This window comes from Centruroides vittatus, unplaced genomic scaffold, assembly GCF_030686945.1.
Source record: "Centruroides vittatus isolate TY-2023 unplaced genomic scaffold, ASM3068694v2 contig_549, whole genome shotgun sequence".
In the NCBI taxonomy this organism is placed as follows: Eukaryota; Metazoa; Arthropoda; class Arachnida; order Scorpiones; family Buthidae; genus Centruroides; species Centruroides vittatus.
Window position 1 is genome coordinate 1,966,455 of NW_027122325.1, and position 24,806 is coordinate 1,991,260.

The 24,806-nt window shown below is 30.0% G+C and overlaps 1 protein-coding gene across 1 annotated transcript in view; it reads right to left on the bottom strand.

Moving 5' to 3' along the window:
- Positions 1-2,214: 2,214 nt before the first annotated feature.
- dtn (transmembrane protein 132C dtn) overlaps positions 2,215-24,806 on the bottom strand; it is a 67,259-nt gene continuing 44,667 nt past the window's right edge. The window contains exons 5-10 of the mRNA XM_067274457.1: positions 22,934-23,077; positions 18,629-18,831; positions 16,017-16,122; positions 14,461-14,691; positions 6,781-6,972; positions 2,215-4,905 (exon numbers count right to left, since the gene is read on the bottom strand). Coding sequence (XP_067130558.1) covers positions 3,589-4,905; positions 6,781-6,972; positions 14,461-14,691; positions 16,017-16,122; positions 18,629-18,831; positions 22,934-23,077 — 2,193 coding nt within the window. The 3' untranslated portion in view covers positions 2,215-3,588. The remainder of the gene's footprint in view (positions 4,906-6,780; positions 6,973-14,460; positions 14,692-16,016; positions 16,123-18,628; positions 18,832-22,933; positions 23,078-24,806) is intronic.

The window sequence follows — 24,806 nt, forward strand, 5'->3', positions numbered from 1 at the left end:
CAATTTGCAATTGTTCTAATATTAACAAATCATACATCTATGTATCATGTAATTTCAATTGTTAAGCAATGTATATTTAATAATGAGTAATGTAACATATAACAAACTTTATAAAGAAAAAAATAAATAAATTTGAAAATTTGTGTCATTTAAAATGATTGAAGAATTCAATCACTGTTATGTCATTTTTGTTACTGGTGTGAACCATAGAAAAGGAAAACTAAAGCAAAAAATTTTTCTTTGTATATTTGTGATATTGATATTTTTATGTTTTTTAAAATTATTGAATTCTGTTCAAGTTGTTTCACTGTAATAATCTCCTTTATATATTAAAAATATAATATTTAATTAAATCTAATGCAACACTTTCTTTAAATCTTTAAATTATATTTTTTATCAATGAAAACTAAAAATAATTTGTTGGCATCATTTAAATAATACTGTCTTAAAATAAATGTATAATTAAAAAGCAGAATAAATAAATTTCTTAAAAACAAATACCTTAACATTAACCACTTAATACACATTTTACGTATTTTATTTTAAAAAATCAAAATTCCAAATTAAGGTGTATATCTTCTGGTATGATTTATATAATTTCTTCAGTTCATACCCATTTAAAAAAGGTATACATAATGAATACAAAGTTCAATTTAGAGTTAAAACTACAAATTTTTATTTGCTGAATTATTTAAATTCAGATAGCAAACTTTAATATTAACAATGCTTTTTGGACTTGTTTCAAAATATATATCCAAATTTTAAAATTTTAGCTTTTCCAAAAATAAAATACTTAACTGTAAAACTAAAAATATATTTTACAAAAATTATTGCTGCATTGTAATGATCTCTTAAAATAAAAATTAATTAATTCCTTAATCAATAAACATTCATAATGACTTCATTTTTAAATCAAACTTAGATATATTTTTACTATTAAAATATATTAATGAAAATCAATTTTAGTTACAAGTTTTATATGATTGGATCTTAAATGAATGTTTTTCAAGTTTTATGCTACACCAGAGCTTTTTATAAGATGGAATAAATAATGAATACTTTCAAAAATGATATCAAAAATAAAAAATGAACAAAAATAGAATGCTCTCTTTTAAACATTATTTTGTCTTAATATCAAAAGGCAATGAGGATGTCCCTGCAGATAATGTATTTTCAAAATTTTTTATATGGATGAATTAATCATTCAATATCATTACACTTTATTTTTAAATTAAATATTTGACTTTCTATTTAAGATTTTTTGAACTGTTATTCATTTCAGAAAATGCAAATTTTCTAAACTTGCACTTATTTTCTCCAATGTATATATTCCAATAAAATAATTGTTTTTTAATTTTTCTTAATTTATGAGCATTAAGGGATTCTTTTAACATACATATAACAGATTCGGTCTTGTTAATTATGAGTTGGTTTGATGATGACAGAAGAATCAAGCATATTTAAACCTAACCATCCACAAAAATTTCTGTGGATCCTACTATGTCCCCAGATCAGTAAAATAATGCATATCACCTCAGCTGTAGGACCATAGGAGCTATTTTGCTATTTGTATTTTTTATATAATTGTTAATTTAAATATAATTGTAATACATCATTTTCAATTAAATCTATAAAAAATTTTCAGTCAATATACAATGTAGGAGTTTTAGTTTTATCCATATGTGGATAAAGCTTGAGAGGATGATTCTGTAAATTTTGAAAAAATGCTGTTATTTCAAAGTTTTTGAAGTAATATTATCTCAAAATTTTATTGTTTACAGTATGCTTACTCTAATACATCCAATTTAAAAGATTCTTAATACAGTTCATTATCAGAATTGTGATATCTTTAAATCTTAATTATCTGAACTGAAAGGGAGTAGTCAGACAGCTGCTGATAGTCAAAGAGCAAATATATATCAAATAAAGGCAATATCTTTTTGTAAGATTTATATTTTAACATGTAATGTTCTTAAGAACATTATATAATGATATTTTCCAATATAATAATAGTAATAACAACAAATAAAAATTAAATTATTATTATATACTTCACTAAATTTATAATACTAATAATAAACCAATTAAACAAAATCATCTTAACTAAATAAAATTATATGCCAAATTTTATCTTATTGATAAGATTAACTGCATTCAAAGAAGTTGGATATTAAAGTATAATTCAAATTAGACTTTAAAGCTAATGAAAAGCCTTTTAGAATTAAAATAAGACTTAGAAATATTATTTTCTGCACTAAGGCTGAAGATCTTCAATAATTAGAATTTTTCTTTTAAATTATTCTTATTTACTAATAAAAACAACATTATTCAAATTACTTAAATATTTTAATGAATTATAAAAATTGCTTCAGAATTAAAGATAAATCATTTACTAGACTATAAACATGTATTCAATCTTCCGTATAAACTGGATCCTGAAACTGTGAAATTTCATAGTTATTTTTTTTAATAAAATTTATCCTAAATAATTAGACAAAATATTCTTAAAAAATAAAAGTATAAGACTAAAAAAATGACAATGAATTCAATAAATAGAATGCAGTAGAAAAACTTATTTCATATACATGTGTCAGCTATATCTATTTTTATATTTGTGACAATATGCGCAATTTTTTGTTTCTAAGCTAACACGATGTCAATACACATACTACACATATTCTTGTCTATTAACATAGACAATTTTGGATGAGACTAAACAATACACATTGATCTAAGCTTACAAATATGGATATTATGTTATAGAAAGGTATATATACATGTAATTTTTTCTAATACCCAAGCAAAATTGCTATTTTCTTATACTTTTAATTCATATGATAACTAGTAAACAAATTTTTGGAAATATACTTCTTTGTCATATTCAACATTAACAAGTTCTAATTGTGTTACTGAACAGGAGAAAAATTCAAGAGAATATAAAAAATAAAGTAGAAAATTGTAAGTTATTTTATAGACACAATTACAATACATAAATAGTAATCTAATTGAAAGGAATTTTAAATATTCCACTTCACTTTTCATTGATATTAACATTTGTTACAATTGAAAAATTAAAATTTAGCTACAGAATTAATGGAAAAATTTTTCATTATAAGTTTCATGAAATTATAATTTGAATTTTATCAAATAACCACAATATTTATGGTAATAGGCAGACAGATTATACAGCAAAAAATTGTTTCAATGGGCTTTACTAATAATTACACAGATTCACATAGGAACTCTGAGTAATGTATCAATCCATAACAGATTAAACATTATCTGTTATAGAAATAACATATAACTGAGGAAGAGATATCATACTTCATATACATATAATTTACTCATGCTTTCTGCAAGGATGAAGCACTTGCTTAATGGTGATCATAATCTGATCATGTGCGACTAGTTGTGAAGGCAAGTCATTATAATGTTGAGTTACATTTGACAATATAAGTATTCATTACTATTATGAAATTTTTCATTTTAGTTTATTTTATTTTATTTTTTTAAATATACCATATGTAGGAATTGAGTATTGCACTGAAACTTTATCATAGAGGGGAGAAGGAATTGAGCACGTAATCATCACGCGTTCGATTCCTTTAGGTTATCAAAATATTCGATGAGTTGGTCGTAGTTCATGCCTTGGGCAACAGCTTCCCATCCCATATCGCTGCCTTGCTCCCCTGACCTAGTGCTATTTTCTCTGATACTCCCCTTCTGATCTACTGGTACATTTCCATGAGGTCGTCCATGAGGTGGGACGGGAGGAAGGATATTACGGTGGGGTGGAATGGGTGGTGGAGAATTAACACGATTATGCGTATGTTTTGTATAGGTTTCAGGTGCTACTGGTGGGGGCACTGGATTAGTTTGTATGCGTACTTTTTTTTCACAGGCCAAATTAGCATTTGCATTAACATCCACAATAGAAGGCAAATGTAAAGCATTATGATTAGTAAGAGTTGTGACTGCACCTTTCTCTATCATTTCATTTTCCTTCTCTTCGGGAAGTTCTTGAGGATTTGTAGTTATTCGAATGCTTATTTCTGAACCTGGAAAAGATATATTACTTGCACGACATCCACTACCTCTAGATCTTCCTGTTGTATTTTTCTTATCTCTTCTTTGGACTTTTGAGCTTGTACCATCTCCAGGATGATTACCATTAAAATCAGCCATAGGCATTAATGTCTGAGAACACTTAGTATTAATGGAATTTCTTTCCAATGTTGCACGTCCAAGCCAAACCCAATCGTGAGCATGAGCTACAGATTCTCCACTATCAGTAGCTGGAACTTGTTTTCTTTTATATCGAACAGCAAATACAGAACAACTTACCAGAAAAACAAGTATAGCAAGGCAGAATACACCTAGAAGTGCATACATTCCTATTTCTAATGGAGTTAATGGCACTGGTTGTCCACGAACCAAATCCTGTCTTGCTTGTATTGTTGGTTCATATTTTCCATTAGGATTTATAGAATCCTTATAAAGAATTGAATCAACATCTTTCATGTTCCCAGATGGTAATCGATCACTCTTGTTTCCACCTTGCTTGTCAACCAAGCCTTTTGTAGTTTTAAAACGAGCATCATTTTGTACAGATGTAGTATGAGATGCAGAATTAAAATCTACTTCAATGAATACATATACCATTGCCAATGGCTGACTCCTACGTTTCTGACATCGTTCAGCAAGTTCTAAAGAAACATGCAATAAATCACCTTTTCCTTCACCAATAGCTATAACTCTAGGATGATGTAAACCAGCCATTGGAGCAAAGGCAACTACCCCACTATCAAAAGTATCTACAGAAAGATGATAATCTGTGTCTGTAATATCTGATAATGAAGTAAATGTTCCATCAGAATAATAGAGTTTTATATCCAATAATCCTTCCTGAAATTAAATATAATTATTATTTGATTAAATAATATTAAAGAAAGAAATAAAATCTGTAAATATAATGTTAAAAAATCATGCTATTTTTAAATACAGGAGTTTATAAAAGATTGTTGAAAGTTTAATGCAGTTTACTTTCTCTTAGATATAGTATAAATAACAAATCTTACATGAAATGAAAGAGCAGCTCAACAAGTTTTTACATTGTAACATATTACAAGTATTTAATGTGGGCAACCTTCCTAACATGACACACATCCAGCTAGCTACAGCCAGATTCTGGTCAGCATATCTGATGGAATGGATTCAACAACTGCAAGAATCCTACTTCTCAATTCAGGCTAGCTAAAAGTGGTTTGTGACATATATATGATGTTTTACACATCCCCACAAAAAGAAATCATATTTAGTGAGGTCAGAAATCTTGGGGCACCAAAGGAAAACCTTGTTCTGTTCCTGTTCCCTGTCTTTACATCAGATATGCTGGCCAGACTGTGGCAGGAATCTCGCTATAGGCTAGATATGTGTCATTTTATGAAGAGTGCTCACATTGAGTACTTGTGTTATCTGAGGTATAACTATAACTTGAGGTACATGAGTTGCTCTTTCATTTCATTTCAGGTTTGTTACTGTATTCTGCATCTAAGAGAAACAAAACATTAAAATCATAATAGTCTTTAATAAACACCCTGCACACAAATCAAAAATTATTTCTATTGATAACTCAATTATTTAGAAAATGTTTGAAATTAATAACTCTGGCTGAACAAAATTGACTTTATTTTTAAATTGAATTAGAATAATAATAAAAAAGTTTTATTAACTTTTTTGACTTCTGACTAATAAAAATTGATTCTTAAAGCTGACTGTAACCTCTGGTTATGCATGTGATCTCCTGCAGATGGCATTAAATTTTTAATGCCTTTTCCATGGGAAAATCCTTTTCCAAAAATGGAAGTAAATAGAACCAGTTATTTTGCATTAGAATCTTATTAATTCTTCTATTAACATATGGTTCAGAATTTTGAAAATTAAATTCATTAATTTTGTACGAATTTTTAAAGTTGTAAAAAATTTGTACAAAATTAATGAATTTGATTTCCAAATTTAGCATCGTTGGAATGTTGTTAGCCAAAAAATAATGGAAATGAAAGAAAATCAAAACTTAAAAGTATCTGGAAATATTAATCACTTATATTTCTTTCTTGGTTTTCAATTTTTCATATAAGTGCTTGTTGTTTGCATTTACACTTAATATTCCTATCAAAAATTAGCATTATTAACTTATTCATAATAAGTTTATTTCATGTAATTCTTATTTTAGTTTACTTCCATTATCACTACTTTTTTGTTTCCTACATTTCATTTTATTTTTTACATTTTAAAAAAAATAAGTTATAACTACTTTATATTTTTTTTTTATTCCTTTCATCTTTATTTCAGTTTTCTTTTTTTTTAAATAAACTCTTATTTTATAATTTTATATTAATTAATTAATCTTACATTATAATTTTTACCAGCTTATTCTTTAAATGAGGATGATAAACTCAGTGAAACAGATTATGTATGAAATAGAACTGTTTGGTGTCTATGCTTATATTATTGTATACAACTTCTAAAGTTTATAAATTTTAACTTATGAACTTAACTCTAAGCATGGTTTTAAATCTATCAATTCTATATTTACTTGTTTCAAAAAACAAGTAAATATTCTTTTAATACTAAATTTTAAGAGATTTCTGATGAACAAAAACAAAAGTTTGTCATTATCAGCCCTATCCTTCATATCCACACACAAACTACACCCAAAACATATAAAAAATGTCACTTTAAATAATAAGTTTTTCATTAAAAAATTTCTGAATATAATACCTGATATTGTGATGTTAGTTTATTGTTAATGGAAGCAACAGCAGCAAAAACATTAGGTAAAGATTCATCATTTGTAACTGATAAATTTAAGCCTGTAACAACAGTTACTTGTAAATGAGTGATGCTTTCTTTATCACTTCCAACTCTAACCTCTCTTGCACCAATAACACGACCAGTAATAGGTGAAAGGACCTAAAATATATATAACAAGATTTATTTTATTTTGTTACTTATGTAAAATCTACCAATATTAAACAACTGGTTATTTCAAACATATCATTTACTATTTTTAATGAAAACCAAGCTAATATTTTAATATATAAATAACTGATTTGTTTTCTTGAAACAAATTCAATGTATCTTATGACAAATTGCAATTTTTGTTACATTTGAATTTTATTTCAAACACACATTTTCTGAAAAAAACAAACACTTTATATATAAAATAGATGTAATAGTAATTTTTCAATGTTAATTTTCACACCAAAAACAAATCATTAATCAAGGAGCCAACTTTTATCTTGTTGACATTTTTTCAAGCATTGTCTCTTTTCTCATCTCCAATAACTTATATATTCACACAATATATTCTAAATTGAACAGGTCATTTTAAGTTACTGAAGATGAGAAGCCAATGCTTCTCAAAAATTTTTTTGACAAAATAAAAGTTGGTTCCTTGATTCAATTTTGAAGTGAAAATTAATGCATGACAAATATCCTCTACAGGAAAATAATGACTAATTTTTTGATAAATTTTATTTAAAATATATAAAATATTTCTAATGAAGTTAATTGTTATTTTTAATATACAAGGGCATTTAAAAAGTTTCTTGAAAACATAAATGAAAAGACAGCAGATTGAATATAGTGCTTTATTAAATAAAATAAAATATCTACTAATGTGAGGTGGATAATAATAAGGGCTTATCACATCAGTGATGATAAGCACAAACACTCAGGAATCAATGTAGATCCTTTAATTAAACAAAAAAAGGTTGTACAGTAAAAAACGACTACATGAGTATGAGTAAACAACATAAATAACCAAAATACATTTCAGACTATTAGAAATAGTACCTTCTGTAGTGTGATGTATGAATTTCTATTCAATTGTAATGTTCCCAGGCATTTGTGTAGTGTGTGTGGTATCACACCTGTACAGGAGAGAATGACAGGTATAATAAGCACCCTATCCATCCTTCACAGATGCCTTATTTCCTGAGTGAGTTCTGTGTACTTGCTGATTTTTCCAGTGAATGTGTTTCGTACATTGTGAGTGTTTGGAATGGATATGTCTATAATGTATGTGATTTTATTGTGTTTGTCAATGAGTGTGATGTCTGGTCTGTTGTGGTAAATTGTTTTATCTGTGATTATGGCTCTGTCAAAGTACAATTTGTGCATGTTGTTTTCCAATACTGTCTGTGGAATGTACTTGTAGTATGGTTCGTGGATGTCTAATAATTTGTGTTTCTTTGCAAGCTCTTGGTGTATTATATTTGCCACTTGATTATGTCTGTGTAGATAATCTGTCTGTGCCAAGAGCTTGCAACCAGAAGTGATGTGTTATATAGTTTCTGGCATGATGTGACATTTTCTGCATGTGTCATTCATGAGTGTTGCATCTTTGAGTATGTGTTTTCTGTAGTTTTTAGTATTTATGACCTGATCCTGTATGGCAATCATGAATCCTTCTGTCTCCCCAAAGAGGCATCCACGAGATAACCAGCTGTTTGATGAAGTTTTGTCAACAAAATCCTAGTCCAGATCGTAAGGATGCCTGCCATGGAGTGCCTTTCGAGCCCACGATTGCTTAATGGTGTCTATGCTTTTCATATGTTGTGTTGTGTCCATATGTTGTGAGTGTAAATTTAATGGTGTTATTTTAGTCTGCTAGAGTTACTGCTTTATGTAATTGTGATGTTTCTTGTTTTTTATAGAAAAACTCTCGCAGTGACTGTATTTGTTTGTAGTGAAGGTTAACTATGTCAGTCAGGCCACGTCCACCATCTTTACGTGGAAGGGTTAGTCTTTCTATGGCAGATTTAGGATGATGTTGTTTATGCTTAGTAAGTGTTGTTCTTGTTTTCCTTTGGAGTTGCTCGAGATCTGCGTGAGTCCAATGTATAACTCCAAAAGAATGTGAGTACTGGGATGACATACATGTTTATTGCTTTAACTGTGTGTTTTGCATTTAACTGTTCTGAGAATAACATTTAACCTACTTTGGTATTCTTTAATTAATCTTTGCTTTATTTGTGCATGTTCTGTTAGTTTGGCCTGTTGGAATCCTAAATACTTGTAGAACTCACCCTCTTCCATGGATTCAATAACATCCCCATTTCCAAATGCAAAATCTTCTTTCTTCAGGTTTCCTTTTCTATGTGAAGTGTTTTGCATTTGTCTAGGCCAAATTCCATTTTTATGTCCTTGGTGTATGAATGTCTGATTTGTAGGAGTTGATGAAGTTGTTTTTGTATGGATGCATATAGTTTTATGTCATCCATGTACATGAGATGTGACAGTGTAAACAGTGTTGTTTTTTCATGTCTGATATTGTAATCATATTGTGTGTTGTTTAACATATTGGATAATGGATTCAGGGCTAAGCAGAAGCAGAGAAGACTCAAGGAATCTCCTTGAAAAATTCCTCGCCTAATGAATATTTGATTTGTTTGTATGGAAGTGTTATGAACCCTGAGATGTAGTGTTGTGCTCCAGTGCTGCATAGTGTTTTGAAAGAATGCAATGAGTGATAGATGTATTTTGTACATGTGTAGAATATGTAGCAACCAACTGTGCGGAACACTGTCGAATGCTTTTCTGTAGTCTATATATGCCATGTGTATGTTTCTGTGTTGTTTGTGTGCTCGCCGTACAATGACTGAATCTATGAGTAACTGTTCTTTGCATCCCCTGTGGTTTCTACGGCAACCTTTTTCTTGTTCCGTAAGAACATCGTGTTCTTCAACATGTTTGTATATTTTGTTTGTGATACAGGATGTCCATAATTTGTACAGTGTTGGAAGACATGCAATTGGTCTGTATTGTGTGGGATCTGTGGTATTGTTGTTTTTAGGTTTCATGTAGGTGATGCCCTGAGTAAGAAATTTTGGCATGTCTTGTGGATTGATGATGATGTGTGTTAGGTGTTTAGCTAGTTCCTGGTGCAGTGATGTAAATTTTTTGTACCAGAAATTGTGAATGTTGTCTACACCAGGTGTCGTCTAGTTGTGTATTCTGTTAACAGCGTAGCAGATGTCGTGTATGTTTATTTCAGCACTGGGCACAGTTGGTATGTTATGCAAGTTTTTGTTCTCCTCCTCAATCCAGCCTGCATCAGCATTGTGCGTAACAGCACTGGACCAAAAAGAAGACCAATAAGTTGTGAGTTCTTTTTCTGTTGGTGTGCCACTGTGATGTGTATCAGTATTTGTTTTGGTACTGATTTGTCTGTCTGTAGAAGAGTTTTTCATTGTTTGTGAATAATTTATTTTGTTGTTTTCATAGTGAACATGTTTTGCATGTTTTGTATCATTTGAGTCTACATGCTTTGGCTGCAAGTTTTTGTTTTAGTGTGTCGATGTATTCTGTAATGTGTGTGTCGTGATGTTCGTGTTTTGTGTGTGTTTTGATTTTCTTGAAAATGTTTTTGAGTTGTTTCTTTATTTTGGGTGTTATGTTATTTTTAGTGTATTGTGTCAGCCTGCCTAATTGCTGTCTAATGTCATTTATTTGTGTTTCTGTTCTTCTCTGCCAGGCAGGCTTGTGATAGAAATGTGTTTTGTGTGTATCCATCTGCGATTGTATTTTCAGTCCATGGTGTGTCACTACTGTGACTGCCCCAGCATAAATTAATGTATGAATGTCTGAGAGTGTAGAAGTTGAATGAATGTAGTGGTAGTAAGTGAGTGTTTACATAATTTAGTGTTTTTCCTACTACATTTGACGTGCTGATTTTTTGTATTCATAGTCTTTGTGTGGGATGTGTGTGGGATGTGTACCTGTATATTTAGTGTGTGTTTCCTGAAATATAAGTGAGAGCATATTAACTAAATCTTTGTCTATGTTATCAGTGATGGATGAGGAAGTGTCTGTAGTATTATTAGTGGTAGTTGTTGTATGTGTGTTATTATCAATACTTGATGCTGGATTATCCCGACAGGTTACGTGATCTTCATTCATGTTAGATGTTTCTGTCTGTTGATGTATTTGATCAGCAACCTGTTGTTTGATAAGTTTGAGTGTTGTTTGTGGGATAAGGTTGTTGTGTATAATTGTTCTTTTTTGATCAATAACCCTTTGTTCGGTCACAGTGAGGTGAGGATATTGTTGTGTGAATCTATGGTGTAGTTGTTGTCTGTATGCTGTCATGTTTGTTTCGAGTTTCGTGATGGTGTAGTAAGTACGGATGATAAACTCGTTCATTTCTATTGTCCATTTCATCTGCTGGCATGGTTTTCCAGACTTTGTGGTCTGTGGATGCATTGCCACAGAAACACCAAGGCTAGGTTGGTTCCTCACATCTGTTGAGGGCATTGCAGTAGCCATGCTTGGGCCAGTGCTGCTTTCACCACCGGTAACCAAGGGAGACTGTGGTCTATTTTTTGAACGTGAGCCTCTACCTAACCCACGAACACGGACCTTGTTAACCTGGGTGACGTCCGAGCCGGTATCACACTTTGATCTGGTTACTATCATGATAAATATCTCCACAGAATGTGGGTGTGGTCACTCTTAGCTTCATTTCTCCCCATAGACCTTACTGGCATGGGTGTCCCTACCAGGAGCTTGTGCTCCAGCCTGCATTGCTCTATGGTTCAGTAAAATTACTGGGCTCTCCCACCACAACCAGGTGGTGACCACGGGAGAGTTGTTGTTGTTGTTGTTATTATTATTATTATTATTATTAGTAATTTAGTATGCCCCGATGTCTGCATCGGGCCTTTTGACTGGTTTCTTATAATTTTCTATTTCAAGAGTATTAGAATGTCTTATAACTAAAACATTCAAGAATGATAATTTATTGCAAAGTTTGTTCTCAACTTTAAAATTTAATGTTATCATCAAAATTATTAACTATCATAGCCAAACCATTAGGATCTAGAACCAGGGCCGGATTTATCAATCCAGGGGCCCTGGGCACAAATTCGGTGGGAGCCCTTCTTTAAGAGTAGGCAAATTTGATGATTTAGAAAATTTACACAAAATACTGTACTTTCAACTAGATTTCAACTATGAAGTTGTAAATTTCATTTAAAAATAAGGTTATTGTAAACACACATATATTTTATTGTGTAAAACTAATTATTTTAATTTAATTGAAAAATACCCATGTAAAATTTTTTTCCGAAATTTTCCGATGTCTCATGGGTTTTTTTTCCTGGGTTTGGTTTTCTTTTCCTGTGGCTCTCGTGATTAAGCCAAACTAGGCTGTCGCAGTAATAGGAAAAAAATTATGTTTAAACATAGTTTTGTGGGGCCCATTTTGTGGGGGCCCTGGGCACCGGCCCCAAATGTCCCTATGTAAATCCGGCCCTGTCTAGAACAACAGGATCGTAGATTATAAAACAGTCATCAACATATCTGTTGACGAATTTGATACCATGGATATAAGTGAAGGTATCAATATCAATAACACTTAATTCAGCTAAAATAGGTCCAATAATGGACCCCATGGGTATTCCAGATTTTTGTGTACAGTAGTTTTCATTAAATTGGAAATGGTTGTTATTTTATTTTATTTAATTATACCAAAGGCTAAAAGCAATCTTTGTAATAATTTCATAGTGCTTTATTTTTCAACATATGTTCCAATTAAGTTAAAATATTTTTCCATACAGTGTTGCCACTCTTCTAAGTCCTTCCAGTAGAAATCAGTGCTTTTTGATTTGAGCCATTGCACTACAGAATGTTTTACTTGATCTATCAACTGCCAGTGAACATATTTAATGTCTTTTTGTTTTTTAAATTTGAGAATGAAGAAAGTCTGATGGACCAGATGCAAATACCTGATAATACAAGTCTCAACAAGTTTAGGCTCAAGTCAATTACAGTGCCTTGTACTTTGAATTTAATTCATTTCAGGAGGCCATTTGAACTCCAAATTATTCAAAGTCCAAAGCAATTTTTTTCATTAGAAATAATAATAAGTGAATGAATCCATTCCCAGACCCTAAACAATACTCATTTTGATAAACTTAAAACAGCAAATACACATAATTTAATGTAAAAATAACACAATTAAATGCCCCAAAAATAAATTAAAACATGAAAACAATAAGTAAAACATGTAAATAAAATGAAAATTGCATTTACTGGTCACACATCATTGACTTCAGCATCTTAAACATGTCTGCCAGATCTGCTACAAATAACATTTCTAATGAAACTTTTTCCATCAAATAGCAGAAATAAATCATATCTGCTCATTAAATTACAGAATTTGTAGCAGTTTTTATTACTATTTTAACTACAAATACTAAAAATACATGTTAATAAATTGTAAACAATGAACTATATCATGATATGTATATCATCTACAGTTTTAATAAGCTTATTCTGGAGCATAAAGCTGACAATCATGAGCATATCAGAGCTTCATATCTTCTCCAATAAACCATAGCCAATTTAAAAACTCTCACTTTTTCTCTCTCTTTGTCCTGTCTCCCCAAGGGTACACAAAGCTTTACAACAATTAGATTGAAATTTCTTTGCCATTTCTCTTGGTAAAGATCCAGTTTATGATACTGTCAAACTTGCAGTTTTTCACAGATTGATACAAGAGAAAATTGTGAATCCTGCTAAGAAATTTGCTGAGCTTGCAAAAGAAGCCTTCTAAAGCATAACAGTTCTGTTACTGTAATTTGCTGACATGGCACAAGATTGTTGAATGTCAGATGATGCATGGAACTCAGACACACAAACTTCAGTTTGTTCAAAAATATAATGATATCTTGTTGCAACCAGCAAAATTAGCAAATTTATAAGTTCACATACACAATTTTCAATAGTCAATATGTTCACTGTAAGACCACTGTGAAAATCCAGCAGCTGATGAAAACCTTGCATTTAGCAAGACATGTCTTCATAAAATTTGTAATGGTTGATACTGGACTGAAGCTAGGCATGGAGAAAAGATGAAAGTCTGTACACTTTCAGTGATTTGATTAGGCTTCTGGATCTTTAACAAAAGTGTCATGAAGTTACATCAGTTACTTGCCATGTTATGTCAGTTACCAGAATTCCAATTTTAAATGTGATTTACAGCAAAGAATAGATGTTTCTCAACCATATGTACACAGAAGTTATCATGCATATACAGAAATAAAAGCAAAAAGATTTAAAAAACATATGAATTCAGAACAAGTTACATGTTTTCATATCCCCTTAGAACTAGTGTCCATTTTCTGCTACATCAGTTATCACACTTTTTGATTTCTATACAATCTACCAGTACAATGATTTCACATGTTTTCTCAATAATTATTATAGTATTACTAATACTTGATAGTTTTATAGTACTTCCTTCAGCACTTTTATTTAATTAAAATTATTTAATAATGATGTGAAAATGTCTATTAGATCAATTACCAAAGAATGACCCTTGAATGCATTAGTGCTTTATAAATTCAAAATAATCTTTGTAAATTTGGAAATATATGAATTTAAATAATATACCTGAACTTCTGTTCTTCCGCTCTGCTGACCTTGAACAATTGAAGACTTTAAAGTAGCTATCCTCATATCTGCAACTCTCAAAAATGGTGCTACTAAATCAGTGATGCAAACTTCACCACGCCGATTCAGAAGATAAGATTCTCGACCTGAATTATGATCAACACTGACAAATCTTGTATATACATCAACATGTGATTGTTGATAACGAAGTCTGCACACAACATCAAGTTCCTGAAAAATAATTAATTTTAATAGTTAAAATATAAAAATTAATAAACATTGTATACATTTCACACTGACACTAAATTTTATCATTATTTAGAAACAATAAAAGATATCATTAATAATATTTTGACCTAATAAATTTAATACTTATATGTTCTTGTTTCACAGAAAAAGTTTCTATTATAATTATTTTTGCTGACATCTTAGTCTATGAGTGTATTGAATATTCAGAAGTTGTATATATAAATATGTAAATGCGTACTAACACATGGACTATGGAATGTCATGAAATGGGATCAGGGTATTTCAATACCATGCACATGCAAGATCCTCTTCATCCTTCTTGTTAATGCATTTAAGCTCCCTTGAAGATCTGTATATTTCTAATAATTCCATTCCTTTTAATTTTGCATGTGTGTTGGTTGGATTGTATAAATTATGCTCCCCACACATCTATTTATTTGTGTATTCTATATTCCTGATACCTTCCTTTGCAGCATGGCATGCTGCAAAGGAGATGGATGACCAGTAAGCTGTTTTCTGATGATATACTTGTGGTCCTTCGAGTCTAACACATAATGAACATGCTGTAGCACCAATATACTCAAAGTTGTTATTAAATCTATCATCTCTAACTGGAATAAAATATAGCCCAAGAATTCTGGTTCTGTCCATTTTTTCTTTGTCATTTCTTAGGATATACACTGTTGGGTTTCTTCTAAAACATCATCTTGTTTTCGTATTTCTTACAATGTCTTTGTAAACAAAAATAAAATGGAAATGTTAAAAAATTACATACAATACAAAGTATTTTTCCTGTATGAAAACCCAAAATTACTATGTTATGCAAGGTTTATTGCTATTCTCTAACAATGTTAAAGCGAAACTGTTTCATATGAAGATTGTCTAAATTCTCTTGCTGTACTCAAATGCAGTACCATGTTATACAGGGGTTATATGCATTGGGTACTGTCATTTTAGGAAGCATGCAGTTTATAGTGACAAATATAATTTACAACAAAGCAATAAAAGTGTCCTGTGGAAGAATATAAGTTCTTTTATCTCAAATAAAAATTAATTGATCACTGATCAAAAATAAAAGGCAATTGAAACAAGTTATACTCAAATTATAAATAAAATAAAAACAATAATCCTTTAAGATTTATATAAGAATATAATTCAATGTAAAAATCATACTATATTGATGATAATAGTAATAATAATAGCCAAATTTCCCATCTGCTTTCTAATGATTAATTTGAATCTTTTTTTTTAAACCAAAATTTAAATTAAATAAGTCAATAAATTGTAATAAAAATAATAATTCACACCTCAGTTTCTTCTCTATTTGTGATACTTCCCATATTACTGCGATTTCCAATATTAGCACGATTACTAGAATTTATTCCTCCAGAACCCATAAAAGTAGTAGATTTTCTGAAATTAAAAAAATTTTTTGTTATAATATAAAACCACATGATGCATATTACATTTATTTTCTAAAATTAATTTATTATCAATTTAAAAATTATTATTTATAAATTTAGTTCAATTTACAATTTTTTTAATGTTTAAATTCCAGAATACACTAATTAGTATTATGAAAACATTTATCAACCCATCTATACATTATAATATCAAAATATGATGGTTCTAAAATTTTTTAAGACAATTATTCACATTCTTTTCATTCTTGCTTTCATAAAGAAAACAATTAATTTTAATATCAAATTATAATTATATTTGAAATGTTTTCCCCCATAATCCTGTGGGTACAGGTGTTTAATGGTTATTTTAGTGAATCAACAGTCCCCAACTTTAGAATTTATCCTTTATTTTCTCTAATTGTGTGCTTTCTTTATTAGATGCATTTTTGATCATGTTAATATTTCATAACCCCTTTTCAGTAACACTATTATTAAAGAAGATCTTTTTAAAATTATAAAACCTCTAAAATAAATGAACATTACAATAATTATAACTACACTTACTCCACTTAACACCAATCAGACAATTCAACTATATGCATACTTGATATGAACTGACAAGTTAAACACAAAAGACTATCTGTAATATAACACTGATCACATTAAACCTGTACAGACAGGAATACAGGAAAGAAACATTTCAATTTAAAGAAGAAAATGTACTGTCTTTTGGTGTTAAATTTATTTACTTGATGAATTAAATACATGCTTAAGTACTTTTGACATTTCAAAATGTTATCCTTAAATTAAGTACATTTTATTCCTTATATTACATTTGGCATAATATGTCAGTAAACAAATTTTTCAATTTAAATATTTAACTTATTGCTTGGTTAGAGTAATGTTCAAAATAACCACTCAGTCGGTTTGACGAAAAACACAAATTTTATATTTACAGTAAATGTACAAGATAATCCACATTGAGTTACAATTAAATATGCACAACCACTAATTCCAACAACAACCGACTATTCCCGTACAAATTCGTCGAAAGAACTCCTTACGAACAAACAGACTTGTAATTAATAAAACCTCCGAGTCAGGAACAAGTTCGTACACAAACACGTAACTTCCAACGAGAGAGTTAGTTAGCACCTCGATAACGACGATCTCCTTTTAATCCGATCCGCTCCGATCACCTCCGATACGATCACACCATCCCAGCCGATCGCGATACGAACTTAAATAGTCGACGGCGTTCGAACCCTGCTCCAATCAAATTTGAATGTTCCCGCAACGGCCGCCAACGGTCACTTCCCGCCGGCCAATCGTCCGATGGTTGACGATTCGAAACTTAACGGTTCTTCCCACGGAAGTTCCTAACGGTCGTTTCCAACGGCCGATCCTAACGACTTTTCCGTTATGACAGTTCGTTATAACAAACAGGTGGGAATCGCGCGTCTTGGCGATTCCATACCTTACAGTTAGTGAAAACCATGAATATTTAATAGATAACTTTGAAATTAAAATATATACTTAGCATTATATTATACGAGAGGTGTTCAAAAAGTATCAGACCTTTATTTTTCCCGCATAAATCAATGACGCGTGGGAGGCCTCCTTCGGTGGAGATGTGGAGGGGACAGTCATGTGCATTCCTAAATTTTTTCCCGCCCACAGGAAGCATCAGTCACTGGCAGTTGGCCTATGAGTGAGGACGTGTAGTGGGCACTTGTCGGATTCCATTAAGTTAGAAAATGACTGAACAACATGAGCAGCGATATTGCATCAAATTTTGCCAAAAGCTTGGCGATACCCAAACGGAAACCATTCACAAGATTCAACAGGCTTTTGAAGGATGATGCCATGAGCAACACACGGAGAAAGGAATGGTACAACTGCTTCAAAGATAGCCGCACGTCAGTGGACAGCAAACCACCTGAATGCGGTTCGCTGTCCACTGATGTGCTCCCGTCTTGTTCGCAAGTTCTCTAACTGTGATATGATGGTCCACCATGACAAAAGTCTGCACTTTCTCAATGACAGTCTCATTTCGGCTTCTTGAGGGTCTGCCTGAACGTGGTTTGCTGTCCAAAAAAGACATTTGCATGCATATGGTAGACAAAACTCAGACCTTTACTCTATCTATTGGGGTACATTGCAAATTACTGTAATTAACATAATTATAGAAATTTAAAATGGTAGCATTCTCTTTTGAACACCTTGTATATATGAATATTAACTATATAATAATTTCCAAACATTAGACATTAGATAAGATTATAGTTATTCATCATCATAATACTTGAGATAGTTCTTCCTTATGATAAATTTGTGTGTTTCCATTTTTTCTGCATTTTTCACAATATTGAGATCATTAATGTGCTTGATAAACATATTGCATTAGTTTTTTACAGCTTTAGTTATAAATTTATGTATATATACAGTGTACAGAAATTAAATTTTAATGTTGATTACAATACTATAGATATAACATATTTTTTTTATATACATACTTTCTTTCTAACTGAGGTGTTCTCCAACCCTTTACTTGACTTAATTTTGTATCAGATAATCGAACAATTAATGGTATTTCAGGCATCCATACTAAAAAGTGTGCTTGACCAGTATATGTTCCATATTTCACTAATACAGAAGCATTTTGAGAGCCTCGAATCTCTGAGCCATCTAAATAAACTGATGTACATGAAGGTGAAACCTGAAAAATAATTTTAATACATATATAATTATCACCAGATACTTATTATATAAAATTATATTGTTAAAAGTAAGTGTTATATTTGAAATAAAATAAATTTATTGTAAATTATTAATAATTGTAACAACAACTACAATCACATTTTCAAAGAAAACAACAAAAACTTCAGTGTTATTTGCAAATTTAAAACATAAATAATGCAATTAAACTTTTTCATAAAATAAATATATAATTATCTGTGATTTAAATAAAAATGAGTTTTAAAAGTAATTTTAAGCAAATACAAAAAATTTAGAATTCATATCTTACAATAAAGAGATATTGAAGTACTATCCAAGTTGATTAAAGTCAGTAAAACCAATCTTTCTATGATAAATTATCAAAAATAAAAAAATTTATATATCCTTACTAAAAAGCTTCCCCCTCACTAGATTTGCTTACTCACTCCACAAACTTTGCCCACTTATTCATGTATTTATCAATTATAACCATTTATTTTCAAACAGTCCATTCAAATGTTTATATGTTCAATCTATAAATTTTTGACAAAATATTTACAGATTTAATATTGATAAATTGGCAAATTTGTGATTATTAATAGAATATGTAGACAAGTGGTCCAACCTCCACCTGTTTTACTCCCTTTGCTCAATTTCAGTCAAGGCAGCCTAACCACCAGATCACTTTGCTCTGTCTATTCACTCCCTTGCTTCACTCAATATCCCCCAATATTTAGTGTTATATAAATATTTTATACAGAGAAAGTAGATACAGATAATCTATTTGTAATTCTGTAATTTTTTATTTTAGTTTTCACATAATTGGTTATATTTTAAGACTTTTTGTTTCTACAACAACATATTTATCCTTATGTTCAGGGCTGGAGAGGTGGCATTTTTTTCAGTCAGCTCTGACTTCAAAATCAATATTTTCAGCAACTGAAGTCAGAACTTCACTAACACAACACAAATTTTTTAATATTTATATATATTATCTATCATTTCATCAGTGAAATGTAATTCATTAGGATAATTTAACTAATTAGTAATGCACTGGTGGTCTAATGATAGAGGATTGTAGCAGTGGTGTTTTTACTTTATTCAAAAAACAAAAATTACAAAACTTTGCAATGTTCAATATTTAGAATCAACCCTGCCAAGTTTTAAAATTTTAGGTTCACCTAGTCCTAAGATATAATACAAAATAGACAACAATAATGCCAACAACCACCACAAATGCACAGAATTTTATATGGAGGTCTTTTTACATTTTTGGGCTCATGGAGTGTCAAAACAAAAAAAAAAGTGGGTCAAAATTTGATCTCTTACCAAACTTTCCCTATGTTATATTCTAAGAAAGTAAAAATAATTATGAAATATAGAAGTCAGTTAAAGAGTTGGAGTCAGTAAATTTTTTGCAAACACCGACACAGACTCCTACAGACACTGACATGAACTCTCCATTCCTGGTTATGTTGCTCTAATTACAATGCTGTTATCTATTAATTCATAAAGATGATACAAACCTAAACATATTCAAACTTATGTAATTTTCTATAAAATTTATTCTAACAAAGCATTTTAAAAAATTTTTTAAATAAAAATTACAAAAATATTTTAAAATAAAATGGTTACATACTGTAGTTTCTGTATAAAAACAAAGGAAAAAACAGAGAATTGGGCATTTATAAAATCAAAATAGAAAACAAAAGAAATAAGGGTAATTTTTTTATTAGTAATATTATATTATTATTACCAATATTGTATAATATTATGTTAAGTATGATAAAATAAACCAGCAATGAGTTGTTTAACTTTCCTAGCAATGTTAAAACTGCATATGGCACTATTTTCTTTAAAAACTTTTTTCTATTTTATAATAATTAAAAACATAAAAAGTTTATTTTTTAGGGTAGAGATAGATTTTATAAAAAATTGTAGATGCTAATAATGAGTAAAATTGTCATTAAGTCTGACTCTACTCAAGATATGACCCATGACACCCCTTCATCTTAGCATTCCCTTGACCTTAACCATCAAAACTTAATAGCATAAATCTTCCTAATATACAAACCTCCCTGTAAGATTTCAGAAATTTTCAACAAAAAGCACAGGCATTAATAAGCTTTAAAGAGGGTGCACAAAATCATGACACATGCACACACTGTAATATCCATATATACAAAAAACACCCCTAAATTTTTTTTCATTTCTCAATGTTTGAAGGTCCTAAGTCCAAAAATGTAAAAATCTTGGGAGGGTCACTCATGACTGATCACCATAAGTTCTCTCTGTTATACATAACAGAGCTGGGATAGTAAAAGAATTACCGTATTTTACGGACTATAAGATGCACTTTTTTCTTCGAAAAATTGCCTCCAAAATTCAGGTGCGTCTTATACTCCGTAGCGTCTTATAGGTATTTTTTTTTTTTTAAATTGCTTAAAAATTAAGGTGCATCTTATAGTCTGTAGCGTCTTATAGTCCGTAAAATACGGTAAATAATGTAAAGAAAACATAAGGATATATATATATATATACTAATTTTGCCAAAGTTTTGTTTTAAGAGAAAAAATAAAAGTTTAAAATGAAAAGATACAGATATAATATATAAAGAATATATGAATTAAACTGATCAAAGAATTAAAGATAGCTAAGCAAAAACTATAAGAGAATTCAATAAATAAACAAAAATTGATAAACTAAAAATCATGATTAACTTTTCACAGAGATTTGAAAAATGTTGCAAAATTACCAAAAATAAGAAATCTACATTAAGAAGTTATTATTGAGAAATAAATGAAGTTATTTACATCAAGATGTCAATTAACAAAATCCATAGACTTATTTATATTTTCATAAATAATTAAACAGTAGTAATTAAGAATAGGAAAAAATTTCAAATCTTAATTAATTAACTAAATCTTATGAATAATGTGAAATCAAACAGAATCTAAAATTTAAATTTTTAACAAATTTAAAATTATATAGAATGTAAAAATCATTGAACGATTTTTATATTTGTTACTAGAAAATTAATTTGAATTCTAAAGCTAATACAGTGGAACCTTGCTTAACGAGCATAATTCGTTTCAGAGTTTTACTCGTAATGCAAAACACTCGTTAAGCAAAACAATTTTTCCCATATAAATTAATGTAAAATACCATAATGCCCGTTCCAAGCCGAAAAAATGCTTAAATGTTTTATGTATAACATTTATTCAAAAAAAAAAAAAAAAAATTGTACAATATACACTGTTAAGGAGCATGAATCATCATCATCTTTTCTTCTAGTGTGGAATGAACCATCCTGGAATGAAATTCGATTTGTAGAAACAAAAAAAAAAAAAAAAAAAAAAAAAATCACAGCTAATATGTTTGATAAACACTCCAAACAATATGCCAAATTCTTGGGTTATGTAAAGGCTATAATTAAATATTAGAAATTAATTAATTTAATGAGAGGTAGGCAGTTATATTTCCATCTTGAATTAAATTTAATAATTATAAATAGTTAATTTTTAATTTGGAATCTGTCATTAAATTTAATGACCCAAGAATTTGGCATATCGTTTGGCGTGTTTAGCATATAACGGGCTATGGTTGTTGATGTTTATAAGTAATCCGTGTGAACACAAGTTTGGAAAAATATGTGATCACAAGTGACACTATGATGCTAGTGGAACGAGTGCTAAACACAGACTGATGGAGCATGCCGCATGCACACAAATCAGGACTTCCCCTCTTCTCATCACTCGTTATGAGAAGCACGTATGAGAAGCTTGTTAAGCAAGGCAAATTTTTACAATTTGCTTTGCTCATTATGCAAAATACTTGTTGCGTGAGGTGCTCATTAAACAAGGTTCCACTATATATTTTTAGGTCAGATGGAACATTCACATCTTTGTGAGTTAAATTTTTTACTTAATATTAAAGAATCATTTAATAAACAAAAGGCAATTAAAACTAGCTTATTTACATTATCTAATATACTTTTTGGATATTTTATACTTTTAAAATCATAAATATTTACATAAAATAAACTGATACAGATATTAAAACTGTATAATTTTTTAAAATTACTAATATTTATTTACACATACTTTAAGAATAGATTCATCAGCAGAATGACATGATGATTGTAATGTAACATCGCCAACTTTTCCTGCTTGACTTACAACAAAAACTTTCATAGGTTGAGATACTTGTCTTCCAGTCAGCACTGCTGTGTTAAGAAGTTGTGTAGTCTGTAATAAATTAAAACAAGATATAATAAGACTTCCATAAGTAGACTGTATGGTAAGTTAATCAAGTATTCATAACATTCTATTTCATAATAAGTTTCAAACATCTCTCTTTCATAATAAGTTTCAGTTTCTCTCTTTTATAGCAATTTCTTTAATTAAATCAAAGAACTAATGTTTTTTGAACTAATTCTATTTTAATTAATATTTTAATATATTTAATTATATTTCATATTTCAAGTAATAAAATTCAAAGATAAATGTTCTTAACTGAATTAAATTAATTAATTTACAGATAACAAAGTTTAAAAAATAAGAAATATATGTAGAGTGAGAGCATTTATTAACCAACAGTCTTAAGGGCCATGCAGGTTTATGCATCTTTGCCCCAAAGAACAATCTTGGGCAAGCAACATTCGTTGGCAGATTGAAAGGCCCTGCTAATGAAGCTATCACCTTACATATTTTCCTTGGTATAATTGTCATAGAGTCTTCTTTTAATACAATAGACAGATTGCTCTAGGAATTCATTGACTCTTAATAGAAAGTTTTGATTTTTACATAGCATGAATCTTTTATCTTCATCTGCCACTAACAGATTTAAATGGTTACTTCCAAAAAACAATTTTACCATCTAAGCAGTTTGTATGTTAAACTAGCATGATAACAAAGACCAAGAAAGGTCTTTGAACATCATTGCAATGCTATGCTAGTTATCATAGACAGCTCCAATTTAGGTTGTAATTCTGGACAGCAGGTGTTCTTTATAGCAGCTATGGTGGGTGGAATGAGTCAAGAATAATCCAACTTTGGAGTGAGTATATGTTTCAGCCCTTGTAATAATATTTAATGAACATTCTCTGGTACCTTTGCATTTGCAAAGTTATATGGAACCTCCATATAACTTGGTTTGTATATGGTGGGAGGTTTTCTGTAACCAATAAAACTTATTGTTCAAATTTTTCCTGACTTCACATGCTTTTTTTGTTAGCTATATATCTTATTATATCCAGTTGTTGATACAGAATTTTTGGATCACACAGCTTCATGAAGAAGAGCTGGGCCAGATACATCCTTTCTTCTTCTGCAATTGCTTTCCATTTGCTCTTAATTAATTTTGCTAAGAGACTTCATTCCATTCGAGGCAACAGGATTTGGACATCTACTGGAAATGAGTCATACTTGAAAGTAATGCACTAGGGGATGAGTCTGTTTTTACAACACTTTAGTAAGAACCAAAGCTGAGCTTTATGCTTTAACCATAAAGTTCTATTATTCAATATTGTGAAGAAGTGTTTTCTAGCAGTTTCCATAATAGTCATAAAAAGACTTCACACCAACAATCAAATAAAATAATTGACACCTCAGTGTTGCAGTGTTATGAACACAATTTATAATTAAGATGTACTGTACTTGCTAGTTTTTTTGATAGCTTACATCATCTTCAGGAGAAAAATAAATCGAATATGATTAATTTTCGAAGATTCAGTTTTTGAAAAAACTCTTCAAATTATGCAAGGCACGTGAATGGAATATAGAACAAATTGAAATATATTCAAAAATTATAGAAGTATGTTGTATTTGACGATATATTTTCAAAAATCTCTTTAAAAAGCAATTTAGTATGCCTTATATGCAGGGCTTTGGAGTGGAGCTGAAGCAGGTAGAGCAATGGATTTTTACTCGGAACAGGAGCGGAGCTGGAGCACAGAAATTTGTAGAGCTCCACTGC